Consider the following 25,165-nt stretch of genomic DNA (forward strand, 5'->3'; position numbering starts at 1 on the left):
GTGTGAGGTGGGAAGTACAATCAGGAGAGTCCAACCAAATGGTACATATGAATGTCCTAATCACTTGTGTCTTTGCTGCTTTTGTCCTGGGAGCCTTTATTGCGGGAGTGGCCGTTTACTGCTACCGGGATATATTTGTACGGAAATCCAGAAAAATCCACAAAGATGCAGAATCAGCCCAGTCCTGTACTGACTCCAGTGGGAGCTTTGCTAAACTGAATGGGCTGTTTGACAGTCCTGTCAAGGAATATCAACAAAACATTGATTCACCCAAACTTTACACAAACCTGTTGACCAGCAGAAAGGAGCTGCCACCGACCGGTGACACCAAGTCCATGATGATGGACCACAGGGGACAACCTCCAGAATTAGCTGCACTTCCAACTCCTGAATCCACACCAGTTCTTCAGCAGAAGACTCTGCAGGCTATGAAAAGTCAGTCAGACAAAGCACACGGTAACCTCAGTGCTTCAAGGAAGGAAACTCCACTAAAAAGTCCTCAGTTTTTTCCTTCCAGCCCTCCGCCTCACTCTCCTCTGAGTCACGGACATATTCCGAGTGCTATCGTCCTTCCCAATGCCACCCACGACTACAATACATCTTTCTCAAATTCTAATGCACACAAGGCAGACAAAAAGATGCAACATATTGATCATCCACTTACAAAACCATCCAGCAAAAGAGACCACAGGAGATCTGTTGATTCCAGGAACACCCTGAATGATTTTCTGAAACACTTAAATGAAGCTACTAGTAACCCCAAAGCAATTATGGGAGATATTCAAGTGGCCCACCAGACTTTAATGCTGGATCCAATGGGAAATATGTCTGAGATCCCACCAAAGGTTCCTAACAGGGAGGCATCTTTATACTCTCCTCCCTCAACTCTTCCAAGGAACAGCCCCACAAAACGAGTGGACGTTCCCACCACTCCCGCAGTCCCAATGACCTCTTTGGAAAGGCAGAGAGGTTACCACAAAAATTCTTCACAGAGGCATTCGATATCTGCCCTTCCTAAAAACTTAAACTCACCAAATGGTGTTTTGTTATCCAGACAGCCCAGTGTTCCCCGGGGGGGGTACATGCCCCCCTCAGCAGGCACAAAGATGGACTACATGCAAGGGACGCCGGTCAGCGGTCACCTCCAGCCCTCCCTGTCCCGGCAAAGCAGCTACACGAGCAATGGCACCCTGCCTCGTACAGGAATAAAGAGGACACCCTCCTTAAAACCTGACGTGCCACCCAAACCCTCATTTGTTCCTCAGACAACTTCAGTCAGACCACTGAACAAATACAGTTACTAGGACATGTCTGTGCTAAAAAAAAAAAAAAAAAATGTGTGGCATTGACCTGTACAGACAGAGACTTGCTTGTAACTAAAGAGAACAAAGTGGCCAAAGAAACTGTCTTTACTTCAGCAACATCTGTGTCTTGCCACATGTAGCTATAGCAAGACTTTGTGTACTTGCTAAGAGCAAACAAACAAAAGAAAAAAAAACAAAACAAAAAAAACCCAATCAAAAAAACAAAAAATCCCAAAAAACAAACAAAAAATAAACAAAAAGAAAAAAAGAAAAGAAAAAAAAACAAAGGAAAGTGCTGGTCATTACATTTCTTTTGTTTGGAGCTAAGGAGACATGTAGCACAATGGGGTGGGGGCTACTTTACTGTTCTAACTAGCTAAAAAAAAGTTCCTGGGGAAAAAAAAAAATCAGTAGGCAAATACTTGAAAAAAACTGGGTTCCATTTTAGACTGCCATTAGGCGTGGTCCTTCCCATTAAATGTGAACATTTTAATATGTATGCAGTCACCTTGCCTCTTGCACAAATGTCAGAAAATGGTAATGTCTCAATGAATATCTGGGTTAATAATCAATTTGCTGGAATTCAGTCTCTGGCCCAACTGTAGCATTATTATTTTTTTCTCTCCATGTGCGTGGCATTTTGTTTGTGCCACAGATAAAGCTGTGTGCGTGTGTGTGGGGGTGTGTGTGTGTGTGTGTACTGTACACACTAGGATGTACTTAGATTCCCATTGCATCTTTTATGCTATGGAATTGTTTACATTGAGCATGTCTGAACAAACAGATGACTCTGCCTTCTGCAGCCTGATGGGTTCACTTTGGAGACAGCTAAGGATGAACTGCACATCTCTGCCAGCCTCCGGGATGGGGACCCCCTGAGGAAACAGTCACCCAGTGAAAGAGTGCAGATACCTTGAATTCCTGATCACTCTGTTATGCTGCTATTGATTCAGAGCCGTGTATTGCGGATCCGGTGCTGTGGGCTGGAACGGGAGTGTTACTGTGTTTCCACAGGGCCTCCATCCAATACCTGGCCACTGTGAACTTGAGCCCCTGCACTTCTCACTGAGGGCAGCTGATAATCGATTCACTTGGCAAAGGCCTCTGCAACTCGAGAAGGTCACGGTTTTGTTGCATTTAATAATGCCCTACATGCAGATAGACTCTTGTTAATTAAAAAAAAAAAAAAAAAAAAAAAAAAAAGAAGAAACGTAAATTGGCCTGGCAGAAGCAGTCTGTGAAAAACTCAACAGTAGTGCAATCAATTTGTTTTTGTTGTGTAATGTAAGGGTTGTTTTGGTTTGTTTGTTTGTTTGTTGTTTTTTTTTCCAAAGTCATGCAGGTAATGACAATATTCTGTAAATATTATGTGTGAGTTTACCTGAATCTGTGCATTTTGTGCCTTATTCATGCAAATGATAAAAGTACTAAAAAAAAAAAAATAAATGAATAAATCTGTCAAGTGTTCTCACTGTAGCACCTATCTCCTGAGTGCCAGTTGTAAAAACCTCTCAACACCACCCAAAAAAAATAAAAAAGCAAGAATAATTAATGGTAACTAAAGGCAGCCTACAATCCAAGAAGACAGCAGCATTAAATCACCTTACCATGATAAGCATTCCACTCCAGCTCTCCGAAGGATCAAACAGTTATAATGTGAAATCAAATGAGGTTTCCAGGGTAATGGAACACCTGCTAAAGTTGTGTAAGCTATTTAGTAGGTTTTACAGTATCCACTTGCAGCTGATGTTCAACACAGATGGCTATTTTAGCTTGCAAACTACACACTACCACATTGTTTATTGAACATAACTATAGAAATAACCATGGCAGAGGAATATTCATGAATTAGAGGGACAAATAACTGCGATGGGTTTCAGAGATGGTAGAGGTTTATGTTATGTGTTCAAAGGGGAGAAGAGGCCAGGCACTGAAAACTGGATCTCTGTTACAGAACAAAGAATAAAGGATAGACGTAATCATTTCTTTCTTGTAAGGCTGTAAGTGACATTTATTTCCTGAGACCTCTGGATCCAAAAAAATCAATGATCTCTTTTCCTAAACACTTCTGCCTTGCAACTAAAACACTACAGATTAATAACTATTAAAAATGTACTCGGTTGTCAAAAGACACAAACTGATCCCAGTTCACTTTACAAATATTAATACAGACTTGTGTGAAACCGAAAGATAAATGTATGTGAACCCTGATAACCTCCTGTAACATTGTGCTGCCTTGTAGATGGTAATGTGAGTTCTCTCAGTATTTATGTTGAAATTTCTAACATTCAACCTGTCCTTATTCTGTTAATTTAATAATAAAAGATGCTTTATCCATTTGTGCAAAGGTAAACGCAGATTGTATCTTTTTTAATGGTACGGCATAAAAAAAGTAACCCTTAAATGAAGCTGCTCTATACTATAGAGTACTTTAACATGTATAGATATCTTGTAAACTTGTATTGTGGATGTGTAAATACTACGTTCTTTGGATTTTTAACACCGCATGTAAAGTCAAAATAAAATATTCCAATGTACTGAGTGTCTCAGTTCATTATTAGAGAAGGCAGGTGGTGGGATTAAAAGAACATTGTTGGTGGGATTCAAATAGAGGAAAATCTCTTCTTACCTTTTAACAGCTCTGTGCAGAAAGCACCCTCCCATCAGCCTTACCAGGGACTTGCAGAGGGGGACACTGGGCACACGGGTGTCCTTCTGTTGTCCTTGCAGCAGCACCTGGACGTGTGTGTGTGCTCTTGAGGGAGAGCGAGTGTCTGCAGATCACCTTCAGCCTCCTGAGTTAAATATAAAATGGCAAAGAAAGTGGTGTGCAGTGTTAGAGCATAGTACAGAGTCATGGGCACCCGTAACCCACCAGAAAATGCTCTGAATTGGAAAATACCTATTTTTAAATACATATTTTTCATAGGAAGCTTTTATTGGTATTTGATCCAGGTTAAAGCTGGGCCTTGGAACCCATTTTTGGACAAATGCAGTACAGTTTTGAAAGAAGAGAGGGTGCTCCTTCAAAATATAGGCTACAAAAAAAGAGGCGTAAATTAATTGCAGACCTTACATAGCAGGACATTCCTAAATACTAATGCTTCATAATTGAAATTCACCTTTCAGGCAGACAGTAAAGCCCGACAGAAATACAAGTACCATCTACTTAGTATGTGCCAACATCACACGTAATTTTAAAGTAATCAGGGTAATTTAGTATTAGACAACAAATTTAACATATTCTTTTAATTAAAAGTTGATTTTAGATAATTATGGATTAAAATTATTTGTTGCAGGATTATGCTGTCAAAGTATTAATCATATGAAATTACTGTGCATGGTATAACAATATAATGGCACCTAGGTGTAGCTTACAAAAAAAACACAAAAAACCAAAAAAACACCCAATATCTTTCAAAGGGGAACGAAATGGTGCTAAAAACCAATCCCAAGCCTATAATGCCTCAATATTTTTTTTCTAGTGCAGAAGCAAACTTAGATTTCTTTTTACCGATGTGTGGTTTGTTTGGTCTTTGTTTTTTTTTTCTTTTTCCCTTCCATTGGATGGCTGTACACCCAAAATGATGTCAAACATGCAGCTCTCACAGGCTGCAAGCCCCTGATGCTTTTCCACTTAGCAATTCCTTGCCTTTGGTCTGAAGGATCCATCCAGCATGGCTACAGGTGTTTGTGTGAAGGGGCAGTACCTCTTGGTACTTGGTATTTATTCCAGCTAAAAGGTGTGAAGTGACCATTTCCCAGTTACTCCTCACCTTCCCTTACCCAAAGTGATGTATGGGCTGGATGTCTGCCCGTGTCTCCCGTGAGCTCTGCCAGGACATGTATTTGTGCACAGAATGCAAGGAAAATGAGTTATTTAGAAAAATAAGTACACTAAAAAAATCTTTAGTACCAGAATGGGACCATGGCAGCCAAAGGCTCTCCAGCCTTACAGCAGCCTTGAAACTACTTGGTCTTCAGTGATGACACCAAAGCAGCCACCTACAGACTCCCCATTCTGAAAGGGAACTGCAACAATAAGGCAAAGATCAGCGTGCAAAGAAATTCCAGTTTCAGCCTGCTAAGCAGGTGTTTGTGGAATGGAAGTTCTGGTACTTATTCAGTAAAAGTTTGAGCAGTGCTGGGAGCTGATGCAGGAGCTCATCCTGAGCACTGCTGTACAGCATGTGAGGGATGAGGAGGTGATCAGGCACAGTCAGAAGGGGTTGATAAAAGGCAGGGTCTGTTTGACAAACCTGATGTCCTTTTTTGAGAGGTAACCTGCTTATTGGATGAGGGAAAGGCTGTGGATGCTATCTTGACTTCAGTAAGGGATTTCACACTTCCCCTCAGCATTCCCCTAAAGAAATAGGCTGCTCATGGTTTGGATGGTCATACATGCTTTGCTGGCTTAAAAAAAAACCGGTTGGATGGCTGGGTCCAAAGAGCCATGGTGAATGGAGTTAAATCCAGTTGGTGGCCAGTCACAAGGGGTGTTTCCCAGGGGAAAGTGGGGCCACTCCTGTTAACAGTGCTTTATCAGTGGTAAAAGGGGCACCCTTTATCAGTAGGCAAAGGGCACCCTGAGTAAACCTTTAGATGACACTAAGCTGGGTGGAAGTGTTGCTCTGCCTGGGGGTAGGGAGGCTCTGCAGAAGGATCTAGATAGGCTTGGTCTGTGGGCCAAGGCAAATTGCAGGAGTTTCAACAAGGCCAAATGGCAGGTCCTGCTCTTTGGCCACAACAACCCCACCAGCACTGCAGGCTGGAGAGCTGCCCAGCAGAGAGGGACCTGGGGATGTTGACTGACAGCTTAGCATGAGCCAGCACTGTGCCCAGGTGGCCAAGAGGGCCAGTGGCATCCTGACCATCAGTAATGTGACCACCAGGAGCAGGGAGGTGATCTTACCCTGTACACAGCACTGGTGAGGCTGCACCTTGAGTATTGTGTGCAGTTTTCAGTCCCCTACTACAGAAAGGACACTGAGATACTAGAGTGTGTCCAAAGAAGGGAAATGAAGCTGATGAAGGGTTTGGAGCAAATGTCTTACAAGGAGTGTCCATAGGAGCTGGGGTTGTCCAGCCTGGAGAAAAGGAAGCTGAGGGGAGGCCTTCTTGCACTCTACAACTACCTTAAAAGAGGTTGTAAAGGGGTGGGCATCCATCTGTTCAATGAAGTTACAATTAATACAGGAGGTAATGGCCTCAAGTTACACTAGGGGAAGTTTATATTGGATGTTAGGAAGAATTTCTTCACTGAAAGACATTGGAAAAGGTTGCCCAGGGCCGTGCTGGAGTCACCATCCCTGGAAGTATTTCTGAGCTGTATGGACACAGTACTTAGGGATATGGCTTAGTTGAGGACTTGTCAGTGTTAACAGTTGGACTCCGTGATCTTGAAGATCTTTGCCAACCAAGGTAACTCTGTCGTTCTGTGAAAGGAAAGGACTTTTTTTCTCCTTGGGTCTTCTCCCAGGGGACCTGGTTGGTTTTAAGCATCCTAAAATCTGTATTGAATATCAATCCATAGCCCCAGCACAAGGTGATGAGTGCATGAAGGCTGCTGCTGGATGCCAGCAGGAACTTGCTCACACGGGGAGGTCCCAGGCCCAGAGCACAGACTTGGCTGAGCACTCAGGGCTGTGAAGAGGCATGAGAAGCCCTGGTGTGGGTGCAGAAAGGCAAGGGAGAGGTTCCCCATCATCTCTGGTGTGCTTTTTTTTTTATATATAGGAAGAAAAAATAATAATTTTGAACAGAACACAGAGAAGTAAAAAGACAAAACAAAAAAGGTCTGCGGGTCCATAGTAGTGAGATGACTGCAAGAAAACCAATTTGTAAAGCCATTAGTAGTTATCTCTCTGACTGCTGCCAGCACAAACCTATGGCCTTTTAAATTGGGGTCTTAAGTAATCAAAGTCGTTACAAAAATCAGGATGCCTCTGTCTTAATGCCATCTTGCTAATGACTGGCTCTGTGACCCTGGGAAGATTAGGCAGGGTTTGTTCAGTATAATGGCTCCTCAGAAAGCAGGAATGTGTGCACTTGGTTGAGTTGTAGGGTTTTTTATTTTCAAGGGTTTTCTTATTTTTCCCTCCTCCCTTTGTGGTTCTGAGCACCAGCAAGGACATCTTGCAGGTAAATAAAGGGAAAGAGAAATCCCTTCCCATCTGGGAAATGTTAGTATTTGCAGGAGTGGGGAGGAGCTGGTTGGTATTTCCCCAGGTGCCTATTAATTTCATAGGTTGGAAAAATATTTTTAAAAATTGATCACAACAAAAATACCTCATAAATGCAGCATCTGGACTTCAGCTGGGATGTGCAAGCTTTTCATATAAAAAGCAGTACCAGGAGACCAACCTACCAAGACTGCATTTGTTGTTCAAATGTCACCAGAGCGCAGCATGAAAGAGCAAGAAACCAAAGGATTTGAGAGAAGAAGGGGGAAAAAAACCCACAACAACCCCCACCACCACCATTACATATTTAATTAGATTCAGCTTTGCTCATAGAACTGGAGCTTCTCAGCTTTTTAGTCAATCACACTAAAGTGCAGCTGGTGTGAGGACTTGCCTTTGGACCAGCCATTGCTGCCTGCCTGCAAATATTTTTTTAGATGTATTGCATTGACCTGACACACATCTGAAATTATAATCTGTCCTGCACTCTCAACTGAAAAACTGTTTCTTGTCTGCCTGAAATGAAATTTATTGGAAGCTCTGATTGTAATGGTGCATTCTGAATTCATCCAGTGCCCTGATTTATGGTCTGCTTGCTTGCTTTTTTCCTACAGTCACCAACAAGTTTTCTGAGCGCTGCTCATTAAAATCATAACTAGATCCAAGTCTGTGTCCTGCAGTGAAGGCTGCTGGCTAAAGTGGGGATGCCATAGGGTCACCATTTTTTAGGTAATGTTAGGGAATTCCTAGGGCTGCAATGGGGGATCTGTATCCTCTCTGCCATTCATGCTCACCAGGGAAAGTGTTGCTCGAGCTTCTGTAGTCCCCTAAGGGTAGGGAAGGAGAAGAAAAAGCTAACACATTGACAAGGTGTACTGACAGTTTTCAGGATGGTCCTCATCTGTCAGCAAAAAAGGAAGTTTGCTACAGGAAAACTCAATGGCCAAAAAAAAAAAAACCCCAAAAAAAAACAAAATAAACCCCTTCCACCCCCCAAAAAAAACCCCAACACCTGATCTGGACACAACTTGCTGTCCTTGTTTTGTCAATCACAATCTGTATTTCCAGGGCAGAGTCCCACTGACTTGCACAAAAATAAGCAAAGAGTAACAGCTCTCATGACCTTTCTGCAGGATCATACCTGGCTGTAGTAGCTGGCTTGTAGCTGTTTCCAGTAGCTGAGCTTAAGCACTGGCAAAGGCAGCCCATCAGCTAACTGGCTTGTTTCTCTAGCTCTATGGCAGCCTTTAACATACCTCTGTTCTTGCACAGAAATGGATGGTTGCCTAGTAAGAGAAGAAAGGTGGCAATTGGCTTTTAATTTGGGTCACTTTAAGCAGAGGCTTAAATCTTTGATTTATACCACTGGCCTCACACAAGGAAAAAATAATCAAAAATAGATCAGAGCAGATGAGTCATAAAAGCAATGCCCAAGCTCGCTGTACCTTCCATCTCTGTGCAATGAATATCCATCAGATTACTCTGATTGTCTCAGGAATACATGTTGGTCAATTAACAGCGTGAGATTTTTTTTTTTTGTTATGGACTAATGACAATTTTTTATAACCAGGCCGTGCTGTGTGGCCGTGACTGGCTATTAGTCACAGGTGGCTGTGCCTGGCCAATCATTAGGTGAGTGAAAAGCACTTCCAGTATTAATGCTGCATGTGAGAACTGATTTCTGTGAGAGCCTGTGCACACAGCTCTGACATTCAGTCTCTGTCACTGTTAGCCCAAGTGAAATACTGACTCCATCAAATGAGATGTCAGAGCTGCATGGGGCAGGGCCCTCACCCTCCATCATTCAGACGTTCCCAGAAAGCAAATGCTAAGGAGGTGTGAGCAAGGCCAAAGCAAAATGGGATGTACATCTGCAAGAAAGGATGTGCTGTAGCAGGACGCAGCCCCAGCATCATCTTTGCCCGTGTTCATTTGAGAAGGAGATCAAGGCTCCAGAGAAAGAAAAATGCCTCTGCAGGAGCAGTGTGCATTTTCTGGGTGTTGGAGGCTTTTCCAGCAGGTTCTGCAGTGGCAGCTGAACAGGCTTGCTTAGGCCAGGTGAAATTTTGTTTTGGGAGTCCTCTTGCTATCCCTGGACCACAGCTGTGTTAGCACCCTGACCTGAAAGAGTAAAAATGACTGCTCATCCTTGAAGCCCTTTCTAGGACAGCTTTTGGGTTAAGCAGGTCATTCTGCTTAAAGGTGAACTCTTCCATCTACCCAAACGGAGATGACCTTGGATATCCCACTGCTGTGTTCACTGCAGAGCTCATTTCCCTTTGACAAGCAGGAATGCACATCTCAAATGGTCCTTCAGTGCTTGGATCCTGGTGTGGATCAGCTGATCCAAAGGCACCACTCTCCATGCAACTCTTTCATCTGAAGTGACACCATGATCAAAGGCAAGGTAATACAGAGTGCACCCCACTGTGAAAAAGTCACCTGATATTTCAGAGCTGCTTCATTACTGGGATGGATAGTTCAGAAAGCACTTAAAAATGACATTTTACTATATGTGATGGGTTTCCTCTTACAGGTGTTCCTTGCTAGTTCCTGCTGGTTCAATTAAACAGCAGTACTTGGTAAAAACCTGGATTTTCTCTTCCACAGGAACAACACTTCAGGTAGAATTTCTCTCCATATTCTGAGGGAGGGGATACGCCTGGAGAGGCTCTAACAACACAAGATATTCCAGGCCATGAGGGACAAAACTTCACATAGGACACAAAACAAGATCAGCAGCCAAAAATACACTTTTTGTCAAATTTCAAACTAAAACCATTTAGAAAGCTGTCATCTCAACTTCAAGACAGGTTAGGAGGAGAAAATGTTTGCCCTGAAGCTGGTTGACAGAACAGACAGCTTTATGATGTTGGTTTCTAACAGAGTCTTGCACAAATGCCACAGAACTAACACTGTCAGCATTTTCTATCTAAAATCAGTGATAGATTTATTTTTTTTAAATACTTCTCCTTGTATTCTCTAAAATACTTGTTTCACTTGTCCTGCATAGGACAAAAGGAACCTTCAACCTGTCCTGAAGTCTCACTTTGGCATTTCATGCTCATTTGCTTTTCATAAAGTCCTTCCAGTGAAGGCTTCTTCTCTCTCTCTGGATGTTGCTTTATGGGTTATTCTAGACCCACTGCCCTCTGCTTTAGATGTAATTTCAAGCCAGGGTCAGAGGAATCCTGCTTCAGAAAGTCAGACTGCACCTTTCTTATGCCACCCAATCCAAGCTCATCACAGCATGAATGACAAGACAGAACCTTCCCCAGGATGATGCTCTTTTAGCTCTTTCCTAATGAGCACAGGCTCCTCCATCCCATTGATGCAATTTGAGTGGTGACATTTGTACCCCTGCAAATTTCCCCAGACCCACATCAAAACCTGTGAGTAGCTTGTCCATAACAGGGTCAGGGGGAGCAGAGGGAGACAGCAAAGCAAATCTGGAAAGCCAATAGAAGCCAGCAGCAGATACATGTCTAAATTCCACTCATGCCTTTGAAAATCCCCTCAGCTGTTGGGCTCATTTAGTCCTTGCTCTCTGGTCAGACTTTAACCAAGATGCCAGCTATGATGTGTGCCACTCACCTTGTAGGCACAGGGAAAAAAATATGGAATCTCTGGGAAAGCATAGAGATCCCCTAAGTGCAACCCAAAAAGACACCAACCAGCTAATACCTCATGATGAACACAGGGTTTTAACCAGTATATGCAGACAAATGAAGTCCCCAATACCTTATTCAAGTATTTCTAAACTATCTAAAGTTGCAGAATGTGTTTTCATTTTGAGGGTTATTTTTGTAGTTGGGTTTCTTTGCTGTTATGGCTGCTGTTCTATAATACAGCAATTCTGGAATACTAATGAGCCTGTGTGGATTTTTTTTCCCAAGAATATTACAAAAGTTGACATTAAACACACTAGCCTGAACTCCGTTTCTGTCTGATTTAATAAATTTATGCCAGCCAACCAGCAATATTTTCTTTTAATTAACCCTGGAGGTTAAATGGAAGTTTACTAAAATCAGAATATGTTAAAAGAATAATTTCTCTTGCCTTCTTTCAGAAAGTCTCTCTCTTACCCCAATAATCAGTTCAGCTGCAAAGAGATCAATAAGGTCTTTCAATCCAATGAGTAAAAGGCATACATTAAAAAGCTGGTAATAAACCTGATAGACTGGAGAAGATATTACAGCCTATTATGGGGTTTTTTGACACTAAATCTATCTGCTCAAAATTCTTGAGAAAAGGTTACTGTCCGTACACTGATGTTGCCAAATGGAATAATTTGTTAGTGTTGCTTGAGAAGATTTCCTGGCATTTATCTACAACTCAAGGCTTGTCTGTTAAATCCTCATTACATGAGAAACCAGATTTTTAACTTTGAAACCAAACCAGATTCAGAAGTCAACCACTCTCAGGTATTCCCATCCCATAAATGGACAAAGCAGGTTACAGTTTCCTAGATGACACTTAAGAAGCCTTCCCTTCCTCACTAAGGAGACTCCCAAACTAACAGCTCACCAGGTGTGATGTGCACAGTCCCAGGCATCCTGCACACACTTCTTTGTCACTTTGGTTAGGATGCTGTCTGCACATAGCAGCTGTGTTTTGTTAGCCCTAGGAGGGGTCACTCAAGACAGTTCAGTGCAAGTTACACTCATGAGCAAGGACTAAATTCAAGGTGATTTATGCTATGCTCACTGAAGTACAAGGAGCAGTATAAAACCCTCCAGTTTTATCCTCGTGTTGGCCATAATTATGCTGATAGTTTTAGATCATTAAATATAGCCATCATCATACTCCTACCAATCTCTCAACCCAAATGTACAGATTTTTGAGAGAAAAGGAATGAGATTTTTAGAGTCAGTTTGTAACATGAACTCAATGACAGCATCTCCATCAGTGCACCAGAGCTCCCCAGCTCCCAGCAGAGCAGGAAGTGTTCTTACATCCATCACAGGAGGCAGAGCTGATGTGCTAGAAGAATTTCATGCTGCAGGATCCCCTCCATGGAATTAAACCCTCAGAGAGATATGCCTTGGTTTATTCCCCTGATATTTCTGTAGAACAGAAATCACCTGGCAAATTACTTCTGGTCATGTTTAGCAGGGATTTTCCAGCAGTGGTTCAGTTCTCATCACAGTCTCAGAGTTTTCCTCAGTGGCCCCATTTTGTTCTTGTTAAGTAAATAAGATCAGCACTCAGAAAAGTGCTCAAAGGAAAGGGCTTTATATGAGGTGCCTGACTGAAATAAGCATTTCAATTAGATTCATTAAGGAAGTTATTACTTGTTAATTGAATAGCAACAGACTGCTAAGGATCACTTATTGAGGCCTAATAAGTATGTAAGAGCAAAATCTACTCTTCATGTAATTCCATCAGCAATAAACTAGTGTAATTAGCTCTTACTAACAAACTTAAATTGTGAGGAATGTTGAGGCAGATAATTGGCACTTAGGAGTATACCTATAGTAAGTTAGTGCAGTATCAACATACTTATGAAACGTCAGATTAAACTCTGAATAAATCGTTGATGCCAATTGGCTCTGGGTTACTTGGTTACATGCTATTTAAATGGTTAAACTTTCATTTCAGAAAAAAATAAAACAAGTCCTCTCACTGGCCTTTTAAAAAATTATTACATATGCCTCATTTCCAGGCGTATAACCAATGGATTACCTGCAATAGCCATCAGCCAGGGCTCTGGAGTGCTGGCTGTGCGTCCTGACACATGTGGGTGACTCAAGGACCCATTTGCCCATTAGGCTGCTGTCTGATCAGGAGCCTGCTTGCCTCTGACCCCTCACACCACGTGCAGGTTATTTAGCAAGTTATTTTTGAGGAATTCTAAAAGAGAGTGAGTCACCTGAGACCAAACTAACCCCCACACATCAGCAGAATTCACCACCACAGGACCTCACCCCCTCTCCAGTTTGATCAACACGAGGTTCATACCTCAGGACTCTGAAGTCCCGTTTTACAGATGAAGAACCTGAGGCACAAAAGCAGAAACTTTTCCTGCGGGTGACTCACAAAGATCACAGTAGCTCTGGGATCAATGCCTTCCCCAGGAGCCAGTGCATATGAGAGCTTTATATGCCATTTGGACTCCACAACCAACCTGAGCTGATGGAGCAAGGGAAACATCAGTAATTGTCTGGTCAGGACAAGCAGGAACAGAACAACATTCATGCCTCTACTCCCATGATCTTATCACAGCCCCAACTCTTCCTCCAAATGTCTCCAGATGCTTTGGAAAGGCTCTACCTCCTTGCTTGAAATGGAAATTCCTCTGCTCTCTCTTTGGCTGAATATTCAGTTTGTCATCAGGAAATGAAACATTTTACAGTGGCACAGAGCATACAGAGGACTTCTGTTTGTACACAAAGCCTGAGCCTTTGCACCCAGCAGAGGCCTTGGGAGCAGCACTAGGAGTGGAAGGGAAGAAACCCAGGCTTGAGGAAGCAGAGCCAGCCCTGGGGAGAGAGGGGATGGACTGGGGCTGAAGTGAAGGTGTCGAGAGAGAGGAGGCAGAGGCACGGGGTGGGACACGGCCAGGGCAGAAAGCAGGCAGGAGAACTGAGGAGAGGAGGCAGAAATCCCTAGCTGGGTACACCAGAGTCTGGGGAAGACCAGGCAGAAGGGAAGGGGAAGACAGGGCTGGGGTCTGAGCCTGGGCAAGAAGGACAAGAAGTGGGAAGCTATTGGCCAGGGCAGTACTTGCCATTTTGAGGGTATGTGTGCAAACCAATTTTAGAAACTTCTATTTTAAAATAGGTCCACCCCTCCCCCTTCCCCACACACAGAAACACACACTGATCCATCATGTGGAAATACTTCAGACTCATCTATTTAAAAAAATTGACAGCATATCCCTGTCAGCCAGGAATATGATTTTTATTTTTTTTTCATCTATGCCAGCAAAAGCCCTGATGTAGACACAGCTGTAATATGAGCAAGAGAGGAAAAAAAGTTTCTTTTTGCCAATGCAGCTTCTTTTGTTTGGGTAACTGATACAAGCTGTATTTTTTCAGGCTTTTTCCTAGTGCAAGCTTCTGCACTCTGAGTGACTGCACTGTCAGTGCAGCTATGCACTAGATTTGAAAAAGGTGTCCACAAGGCCCTAAATTGTGTTAGAGAAAGGACAACACCCAGATGCTGTGAAATCCTGTCAGAGCCTGGAGCTCCTAGGTATGGATGCAATAAATATACAAAATAATAATTTGAAGTCCAACTTTCCCAAATTCCTGACTAAAGGCAGCCAAATCCTCCTTACTTCCCCAGCCTTTCTAACCCACTGCAGCACTGCTGGTAATCAATGTCTGCTTAGGGCAAACCATATCTCAGATCTAGCTCAGTGTCTAGAAAGCCCTGGGAAGCTGAGAAGTATGGGAAGGACTTTTCTGTTCTGTATAAATGGAACAAAACTTAAGCATTTGGGGGGAAAGGCAATCTCAAATAATAAATAATGCAGAAACTCAAACATACCTTTTAAAGCTTCAGCCTCCCTATAATTTAATGTTTGAAATTCTATGCTATTCCTTAGGAAGCCTTTTCTCTCTCCACTGCTGATGATGGTCTGTCTTCTTAGACTCTTAAATAATGTCTCTCTTCCTCATGTAACATCTTCTTTGACTACTCTTCCTGCATAGTAATGCCAATAATCTCACAGCTTTCAGCAACATTTTCCTTCTTTTAAATTAATACCTAGTTTTATGCAGGGCTGTTTTGTTCAGCACCTTGCCTGCTGCATGCCTCTCTCACTGCACAGGCTACCTGTGTACATACAAATGTCTATTTATGGCTCCCCATTATGGGCTGTTCATGTTCCATTTAGCAGCATGCAGAAGAATCAGACTAATTGATTACCTATATCGTATAAATTGTTGCAGAGCATAAATGATGCAGTCAAGATTAGCTTACTGTTATGTTGAATCTTGTACAAATATATACCTTAGCATAATCCCTCCCAAAAGAACTTACACCACCATTAAGCAGGGACCTTTTGCACATGAAATGGATTTGACACCCAGCAAATGACACGGTGGATGATGCTATGTGCAGTCATGTAGACAAAGATATTTTATACTACCTGACCACCACAGAGTTTTACAGTTCTTTCCTCAGAGAAGATGAGTTCTGTCACCTCTTAAATGTAATCATGTAAATATGGACAATGGATAAGTATAAAGCTAATTTGTTCAGGGGAACTAGGCAATCCATCTCAGATCACGAGGGAAGAAAGGATGAGAAATGCAAACAGAATCCAAAATTTAACTGCTAGTCCAGTGCTGTAACTGGTAGGGAGAACACAAATGTGCTTTGTGATTCTAAGTTATTTTTAAGCACCTTCTCAGTCATCATCAAATGTTAAAAGGATCCTGTATCTTTTGGAAAGGGTGCAGTTGAAGATCCTGGCTGTTTCCACAGCTTCCTGAAATAGAAATCCTCACGTGTAAATGGCCAATATAGGATTTCAAATGCATTTTATATAAATAATTCTGGTACAAACCCTGGACTGAAATCATTCTGATGGCTTTGATACAAGCGCACAGTTGGTCTATGAACTTGCAGTCACTGCAAAGAGTAATCACATTAATCTGAACACTATTCCAATGGCAGCTGACAAAGAAATGGACACCAAACTAGTCAGCTCATGCCCCTCTTGCTTGTTTAACCAGTCCCTCTGCTGCACTCAATATTATCACTGTAAAACTGAGAGAACTCTTCTGCTTAAATACACTCTTGAAAAAAAAAAAAGTCATACACTGCATTCTCAGAAGTACTCACACACTATTAAACATAAGAAACAGATTATAAGCAAGAACTTAGAATAAAAGTGAAACACACCTTTAGAACACTGAACATGATTATAGCAAATGCCACCCTTCATTTTTCCTTTGGATTGATGTTAACTATACCATTTTACTTGTTTTTGTTTACCAGGAGAACATAAACACTGCACAAACTACATCTTCTTGCCAACTAAGCTTTGTCTACAGGATGGCAGCTTGTTCTATGTTTATACTTTCAAAGAGCTGAAAGCTCAGGGGTTGAGCAGGAACAATTTGGGATGCTGTATACATGTGAAATGTGCCTTTCATTAAGTAAGTACTTGAGTAAACTTTAAATGTCTCAGGCTGAGATTGCCCAAAGATCTGCAGCACCACTCAGAAGGATCTACCTCCAACAAGTATTTCCTGAAGCACCTGAAGTGCTGTGGGAGCCTACATCCTACTCTAAATAGCAGCTTCCTAGGGGATTTGGAGCCCCATTTTCCCTGGTAAAGATGGTAACAGACACTAGGAAGAACAGAATCACTCAGGCCTTTCTGAGTTGCTAAGGCACTAGTAGGCAATCTACCCCTGCCTGCTCAGACCTTCTGCCTACCCCAGATTCCCTATTTTGCCCACAGGAGCCCCTCTCACTCACATGCCCAGGGGATGCTCACAGCCCTGCAGACTCCTTTCCATCAGCCAGCTGCCCCATACCTTGGTGTTATAAACCAAACCAGTCCTGGGATCCTGGTGGAGCTTTCTGTCATGGGTTTATTGTACTACAGAAAACACATTGTAAGCCAGGCAGTGCTGTATTATCCCAGTGCCTAAGAGCTCCACGGGGCTGCACAGCTAGTTTGGGGAGATTTTATATGCAAAAACTAAATGATGTCTCTGAAGTCCCACACATCTATACCAGCACATGGGATCCTTCTGGATATTCTTGCAGAGCAAACATTGAATGATATTGCAGGGGAAGCCTCTTGCAGTATTGTGAGATATTTAGTGGGGAGAGGAAAAAAGCCCTCACTCTCCCACCAGGCAAGTGTAGGGACTTGTGCCAATTCAGCAAGAGCTGATCTAAACTTAACTGTTTCAGTCTGCCTCTGATGGTTCTGCCTCCAAAGCTGCAAGCTGGCTGGAGACCCATTGTTATGACCTACAGACTGAGAGAACACTGGAACAGCTTCCACCATTCCTGTGTAAAGCGGGAGCCTGGCTTGTGAAAGAAATTACATCATAATATCCAAATGTATCCCTCAGTCAACCCAAGGATGAAATGTCCTGGGTACTTTTGTCTTGCTTGAAAATCCCAATTCCGATTTCACATGGAAGCAATACAGGACAGTAACAAGCCTAAGTGTGGTTTCTCTGTCTAATGCAAACTGGGCTGTGCTCCACAGATTACGGAATGAAATATTAGCATCAAGTACCACCATGCAGAGTGCAACATCTGGAAAAAAAGTTATAGAGCAATTTTCATTATTTTTATAGGAGAAAACTGCAAATGGTAGAAGGTACAAGAGGAATTCTAACAGATTGTACATTGTCAGGGACTCTCTTTCCAGCTGTGGCAAACCTGATAATAAAACACACAATCATCTCAAAGCTCAAACATCAGCAGAAACAAGGCAGCCCCCACGGAGAGCTTCCATGCAAGACAGGCTTTCAAAATGGCAGCTCCCCACAGCTAGGAAGCAGTCTGGATGCTTTGGAGAAAGCCTGAAAACATTTAAAGGATCAAGGTATAGCTTTGAGTGAGCTATTCCTTTTTTGTTGTTGTTTCTTTGGGGGAGGTTTTCCTTCTTTTGCGTATTAAATAAAAGAGAGAGCAGACACTTTACTAACAAGAATACCCCTGATAAGCATATATTCTTAAGAGAATAAAGTGAAGATGATTAGAAAGCAAAACCAAAGGAGACAGGAGGAAATATAGGGACAAAATATTCTTGACTGGCTGTGGAGGAAAAAAAAAAAAAAATCAAGAGCTGCAAAACAGCAGCCCTGTTATTTGCAAACACGTACCAAGGAGTCTGAGAATAGATCCAATGACAGCTGCAGCCTAATTGATACGAGACTCGCCTAACAGGTTGTCAGACTGCTGCGTGGCTTCAGTCCAGGCCACGGTGCTGGAGGCACAATGTTAGAAACACTGACAAACACTTACTAAAAATAAATAAAAAAATATTCCAGGGCAAAGGGAAATATGGCTCCAAGTGACTACTTGCAAAATCGCGTTAGATCTCTAGGAAAGAAGACAGTAAGAGGCAAAACGTGTGAGAGTCCCCCCAGGGCCTGCAGGACAGGCACGGGCAGCCTGCCAAGGCACTCCAGGATTGTGCTGCCTGTCAGGAGCACTGGCTCTGGGTGTGTGAGAGCAGCCCTCCACAGAGGCAACCAAAATAACTACCACATCAGCAAAGAGCACAACCAAGAGGGTTGAGTAGCTGCAAAAGAAAATTAGATTTGATGAATAGAGATGAATCTGTTTAATGGTAGGAAGGAAACCACAGGGGTAAGTGTTTGAACTCTACTCTTAGTTACCAGGAAAAGGATGTATGGCTTCCCTGGCCGGTGGGGATGGGAAGCACTGTGAGAGTTGAAAGTGGCTGAGGTAGAGCTCTCAGCCCTTCCCATGCTACACACAGCCAGAGAGGAACATTTGGGATTCTTTGAATGTATTATGCTACGTGCTAGGACAGAAGGCTTGAAAGAATCTTTGGTCTTGAGCCCCCAAGTCTGCAACACATCCAAGCAAGCTGCAGTGCAGATAGGTGAACAAGAGAAAGCTAAAACAGAAGGAGGAGGGGAAATAAAGAGAGAAACCATATGGATGAAAGCCTGTTGAGACTGTGAAGACTGCTCTCTTTGAAGGAGATCCAACCTTGGTAAAGCTGAGGCTCTACGTGGGAAGGAAACAATCTTCTGAAGGTACCACCTGGCCCTGTAAGCGGCACCTAGAGCAGGACTAGCACTGTGCATATGTGCACAGAGGGACCTTGAGCCATGGGTAGGCAGTCCCTCTGGATTTGCTAGCACCACTGAACAGACAAGCAGTAAAGTCAGTGCCTGGAGAGAACCCTCCCACAACAAGGGGAACAGAGCAGAAGGAAACAGCTCAGGGTGAGCAGTCTGTCTTCAGCTGCTCTCCAGCTCTCCTTGTTGGCTTGGGGATGCTGCACTCGACACTTCGAGTAAATCTCGTTAATGGTAAAGATGATCAGCAAATTAACACATTCAGAATTTATTCCTGAATTATTCCTTCACTATTTTTTGCAGAAAGGAACTTCGGAACAAATGTTTACTTGCTTGGCCACACCATGATATTAACTTCTGTCTCTGAGAAGGAGACAAAAGATTGTGAAATATTCATAAGCAATTTTTTTCAGAAATAACCATGTTATTTTACGTAACAAGCTCATAAAACTCTCTGTCTTTGAACATTGCAAAAAAAAGCCAAAGTGCACAAATGAATAATTTGCTGCTGTGTTCTTTATGGAATAGCAACATTAGGTCTTTATGATCCCTGAACCAAAACTCAGGCAGCACTTTTTTCCACAGCAACACACAGAGGTCTAACATGGGACCACCATGAAAATTAATGGAGCAGCCACATGGCCAAAAAACTCTCTGTGGTACTTTCAGTTTGTGCTCCTCAGCATTGCACAAATCCATGAGTAGCTACAGAAGAACAAGACAATTACTCACAAGCCAGGGCAGTCTGGATCAGGGGAACTCACTGCAGTCAAAGATGCTGCTGCATGAGACAGAGACACTGTCAGAGATGGGTTTCAGAAATAGGTTTCTGCAGCATGCTCTGAAAGCCCAGCCTGCTCATCACAGTCTCCCCCCTGCAGAGCAAATATTAGCAGATATTTTTCCTTCACTAGGTGAGTTCAGCAACATGGTTTCCAGCATGAAAAATAGGGAATAACTAACAAGAAACTCAGAGCAGGGGAACAAAAAGTTACTGATAAAGGGAACAAAAATCCTCAAGAGGCTTGTGTTTGGTGGATGTGTATCTACATACAAATGTCCAGATTATGCATGCAGACAGATCAGAAATATTTCTGACAATTACTGTAGGAGGTGAACATATTTCCAAGCTTTACAACTAAGCACTTCTGAACATTCTGAGAGTATCAAATTAAGAAAATCATACCACTCAGAACTCTGCTACACATTCACAGCCCCAAATCTAGCTTCAAGTATTAGTTACCCCAGCTTGTATAAACTGTAATGAAAAACCAGTCCCTGTACTATGTGGAGTCTAAAATCCTATTGAAGGCCACCCTCTGCTCCATAAGGCCCAGTACTCAATCCATTTCAAGGTGCTGCAAACAGAACCAGTATTTTTGTACTGTTTATGAAATTAGCTCTTTGCATACTTGCATTGCATTACTGCAAGGGTAGACTTACTGCTTGTGCTGGAAACCAGGTATCTCGGGTTTTCATACAGAAATTTTTTGCCCCTTATAAAAGACCCCAGCCTATCCTGGCTGAAATTTCGAAGCATGATCCCCTTGGTGACTTTAATAGAAATAGGACTGAGATCTATAATAAGGTTTATTTAAGGCACACATGCTCTTTTGTATGGTTGTTCTGTAACTTCACTAGACCTTAGGAAGCATTAACTTGTTTTGAATTCACAACACTGCTCCTTAAACAGTGGACTCTCACCCCAGAGAATAAGGACATGACACACTGACCTCCTGCATCCAGTGATTTTGATCATGAGTTTGCATCCCAGAACTGCAGGTCAGTTTTACAACTCAGCTCAGTATATGAGCACATAGTGGAAGTGAGGAGTTACTTTCTAGGGCATGAGTCAAATGCTCCGTGCTGATAGAGAAAATGGTATGGTTACTGAATGTAAAGGAGTTGATGCTCCTCTCCAGGAAACACTGTAGCATCACTTTCTTACTAAGCAAACCACTGAAAGGCCTCGGTTATTGACAGGGTGCAAGAGACAGGAGACAGCAGAGCATAGGAATATTCCTGTGCAGTTTGGGGTTTTACAATAAGAACAACTTTCTGCTTTTAAATGGAGCAACTTGTAGTTAGTTCATTCCCCCAGACAGTGAAATCAAAAAGTTTGAAATGTCATAAATTATTCCTAAATAATGTCTGTGTCAAGAAGCCCTACCTAGCCACACTGTGCAAAATTCAGAAAGTGCACATCTAACACTTATTGGAGCATAAACCCTGAGCAAAGGCTGCAGGCATCTTCAGCAAGGCTTCAGTACCCAAAGAGGCACAATCACCTTCTGTATGGCTACCTGAACTTCTAGGCACCTGTGGGATATTTAGAAAGCAATGGACACACAATGAACAATCCAGAAACAATGAGACTATTAATCTATGAGTCAGAGGCCTGTGCAAGTGGCAAACCTCAAGGACATTACAAGCACAGCAGACCTCAAGGATGTAGTGAAGAAACAAAGTTGTTGAAAGTCTTGATGAAGCAAGCACAGAAAAGCAGAATAAAGTTGGGTATACATGACTGAAAGCAGGATTTAAGATAGAATATTGGCATAGAGAATTTTTGTGTGATCAGAAGACCTTATCCAATGGAATTATTGCTTTAGGTGTGTGGACAGCATATACTAACCAATCAACAAGTAGCTTATGCATGAGCAAGAGCCAGAAATAATATATAAACTGATCTATCTTGGCAATAAAGTGGCATCTGCTTGATCATATTGGTCGTGTGCAGTGTCTGTGACTTACGTCGAGAGGCACCCGTGTGGTCTCCAGCTATGCTACAACCAACCAGCATTTAATTGGTAAGGAAAACTATTCCCTACTCTGCTTTCAGAGTTTATATCCAGTTTATAATTCATTTATAACTCAAATTCAAGTGATGTGAGTTTCAGTTACCATTATTCAAGGCTGGTGCAGAGCAGGGGCTGTGGGGCCATTTGTTGACCATTCCTGGTGCTCTCCAACATAGCAACAGAACTGCTCAAGAACATCCTCTTTGCAATTTGAGAACTGCAATCACCAACTGTGATTCCTTTAGCAGGGTCACACTTTCCTTCTGCTGCGACCGTAAAACTCATCTCTGTGGGAAACTATCCAGGGCAAGACTGTGCAGAGAACTCCCCAGAGCCACAGTGCCTGACATCCCCCTCATCTGTGCCAAGCACATGTCCAGCATTAAAACCAAATCCCAGCACAGATGACACGAGTAACACAAAAACCCAGTTCCCTGCTATGCAAACCCTACACAGCCCCCTGTAGTACAAGACACTTGTGGGGAGGTAATCCATGATACAATTAGCTTTGTATGAAAGATAAGGATTTCAGGCACTGCTTGGAGGTACAAGAAGGAAGGGCAAGAAGGTGACAGAGCAGAGCACTGCTACCATATCCTACAATGTCACTAGCACAACACTCTACCTCTGTCATTTAGCAGCTTTCAGGATCATTCCCTCAGGTTTTACTAAAGCAAACTGACTGCAAAACCAAATCAAATCCTCACTCTTCATCACAAACATTTCCAAGTGCACACACTTTCTTCCATCAAAGATGAACTGCCAGGTACCCCAACCAGCAAGCCACCATCTCTTCTCAGCTCTGCAATGGCCTCGAAGAAGGAACTGGGCTGTGCTGGATTGGTTAATTCCTTAGCAGTCCTGTATGCAATGATTAGAAGTTGAGTATTGTCCACCAATATTTTGGCATTACCTGCAGGGCTGGAATCTGAGAACTTTGTTTTGGTCCTTGTTCACCAATCCCCAATTAGGGATTTCCCTAATCATGTGAATAACAGTTGTTTTTTTCAAGAAACATATTTATCTCTCTCTCAGTTCGAATAAAGGCTATGCCAATCCTCAAAGCCATGGCAAAAAGGCAGGTTACAACCATTTTAGGAGAACCTTCTATACTCTGATGCTATGAGGAAGTAATGCTTTACTTGAATTAGCTGGTATTGAACTCTTACTTTTCAAAATATTCAGCTAGGAACTATCGTGCTTACAGGTGCTGCAAAACCAGAGATTACAGGCTGGCTGCAAAATTTCAAGTTGCACACAAGAAGGTAGGTATTAGGCAAATGTGCTAAACAGTTTTGTATAACTTAGGTCTTAAAAGACACACATAACAACCCTTTAATGCACACATCATTACTATTATTTACTGAAAGCAAAGTTTGTGATACGACACAAAGGCAGAGAAAATGTACTCCTTGACCCAGTAAGCTAAAAAGACTCAATCATGTGGCTTCACTGAAGAATTCAAAGGGGCTAATGAAAAAATGACTGGCACTTGCTAGAGACCATGCATGGGAAAATTCAGTGGCAAAGAGTGCCTTGGGAAGTTGTAATGCTGTAAAAACAGAGATATAGCAAGATTTCTGCTGTAACCTTCAACACACAGAAATCATAACCACTTAGACTTAACCTGGCAAGAAACACAAGGCTCTAACAAAACAAGCCTGCAACTTTTTAAATACAAGATGAGGCTTTCCTGGCTCAGCTTAATAGCTTTTAACCCCCACACGTTTGTGGTGACTCAGGTTGACTGACTTTGAGAAGAGCATTCATGACTTAGGCAGACACAAGCCTGTAAGAGCAAAGCAGTAACCACAACAGGATCACCAGCTGTTGCTTTTGCCTGTTTCAAGAGGATCCTCATTTATACAGATGACATAGAGTGCTAGCAAAGAAAAGATGACCAAGAAATTGAGGCCCTTTTTGCACAGCCTTGGCAAAGTTCTCTGCCTCTTTGTTTGTTTTAGTCCCCTGCTGGTAAACAAGGTCTAAACAGAAGGTGAAAGTGCTGTGTGATAACCCAATAGGCAAAATGTCATCTTGAAGGTGTCCTGCAAAAGAAGCAAATTGTAACATACCCACTTCAAGAAACAAAGCTCAATTTTTTTCCAAGTGTTTATGGTTTTCCACTGTCTAGCATAATACCATTAGGAATCATCACCAGAGGAATACATCGTTCCACATTACTACAGGTAGTTCATTACATATTGCATGACAAGTCAGTCATAACTCTGAAAATCATGACTATATTTCCCCAAAAGTTTCACAAATAGCAAAAACCTGTTTATTACTGAAATTATTTTCTTCACATGTCGATTCACCTGTGTTAACCCTGTGTAAAATTCAGCAAATTTTAGTCCTTCTGCATATTTCCAATTCAGCAATATCACCCTTTTAGCTACTGTGTTTGGTCTTAATAGAAATTTTCCCCTGTGGTTCATTTATATTCAAGAGACTATTCAGGTCACCCAGAGCAAATATTTTTGGATCATTGGCGATGTCATTGTCCAGAATCATATTCACTCAATTTCCTCCATTTCCAGAATGAATTTACTAGGTATGGGATGCTGAAATAAGCTCTTGTTCTCATTCGTCTCAAATATGACTGAAGAAGCAAAACAGAAAATAAATGAAGTCCAATTTGCATGAAATGGTGCATTCTGTATCTTAGTGTTGAACAAGAGCACAGACATTCTTTGAGTTCTGTCTAGTGTCTGTATTTAGTTTGTTTCCTTGTCACCTTCTGTTGAATTAAGGGAACGATACAAGTTTTCCATAACTTACAACTTGCCACTTCATCTGGTAATAGCCCCACCCTAATACTCCCTTCCTTCTAATATCTGCAGATGCTGCGTTTGTCTCTCTCAGTACTTACAAGCCTTAGCAACCAAATCCAGATTAACCTGTTGAGAAATCCACAGAAAGAGGGTAGAGGAGGGAAACACATCCTCCTTGTTGGCTTCCCAGCTGAGAGCAGCACCGCACTTGTGTTTTGCAAGCTCCTGCTTCAGAGGACACGGTGCCCCTTTGCTCTCGGGAGCACTTTCATCCCCCAAACCCAGCAGTGCCTTGCTCAGACACTTCCAAACTCTGCTCCAGAGATAGCCCCAGCCCAGCCTGTC

At 42.4% G+C, this 25,165-nt stretch overlaps 1 protein-coding gene and 1 long non-coding RNA gene across 20 annotated transcripts in view; one reads left to right on the plus strand and one right to left on the minus strand.

Moving 5' to 3' along the window:
- Positions 1 to 3,841, plus strand: part of SEMA6D (semaphorin 6D) — a 145,467-nt gene extending 141,626 nt beyond the window's left edge. For 18 of the 19 annotated variants that reach the window (XM_071755209.1, XM_071755223.1, XM_071755225.1 and 15 more), the window contains one exon: positions 1 to 3,841. In XM_071755209.1, coding sequence (XP_071611310.1) covers positions 1 to 1,304 — 1,304 coding nt within the window. In that variant the 3' untranslated portion in view covers positions 1,305 to 3,841. The other variant, XM_071755228.1, reaches the window with a different exon arrangement.
- On the minus strand, positions 2,429 to 25,073 carry LOC139801207 (uncharacterized). Its single transcript, XR_011728099.1, has 2 exons — positions 24,919 to 25,073; positions 2,429 to 4,099 (listed from the first exon to the last, which is right to left on the minus strand). It is a non-coding gene; the product is annotated as an uncharacterized lncRNA (long non-coding RNA).
- Between the last annotated feature and the right edge of the window lie 92 nt (positions 25,074 to 25,165).

This window comes from Heliangelus exortis, chromosome 11, assembly GCF_036169615.1.
Source record: "Heliangelus exortis chromosome 11, bHelExo1.hap1, whole genome shotgun sequence".
NCBI classification, from domain to species: Eukaryota; Metazoa; Chordata; class Aves; order Apodiformes; family Trochilidae; genus Heliangelus; species Heliangelus exortis.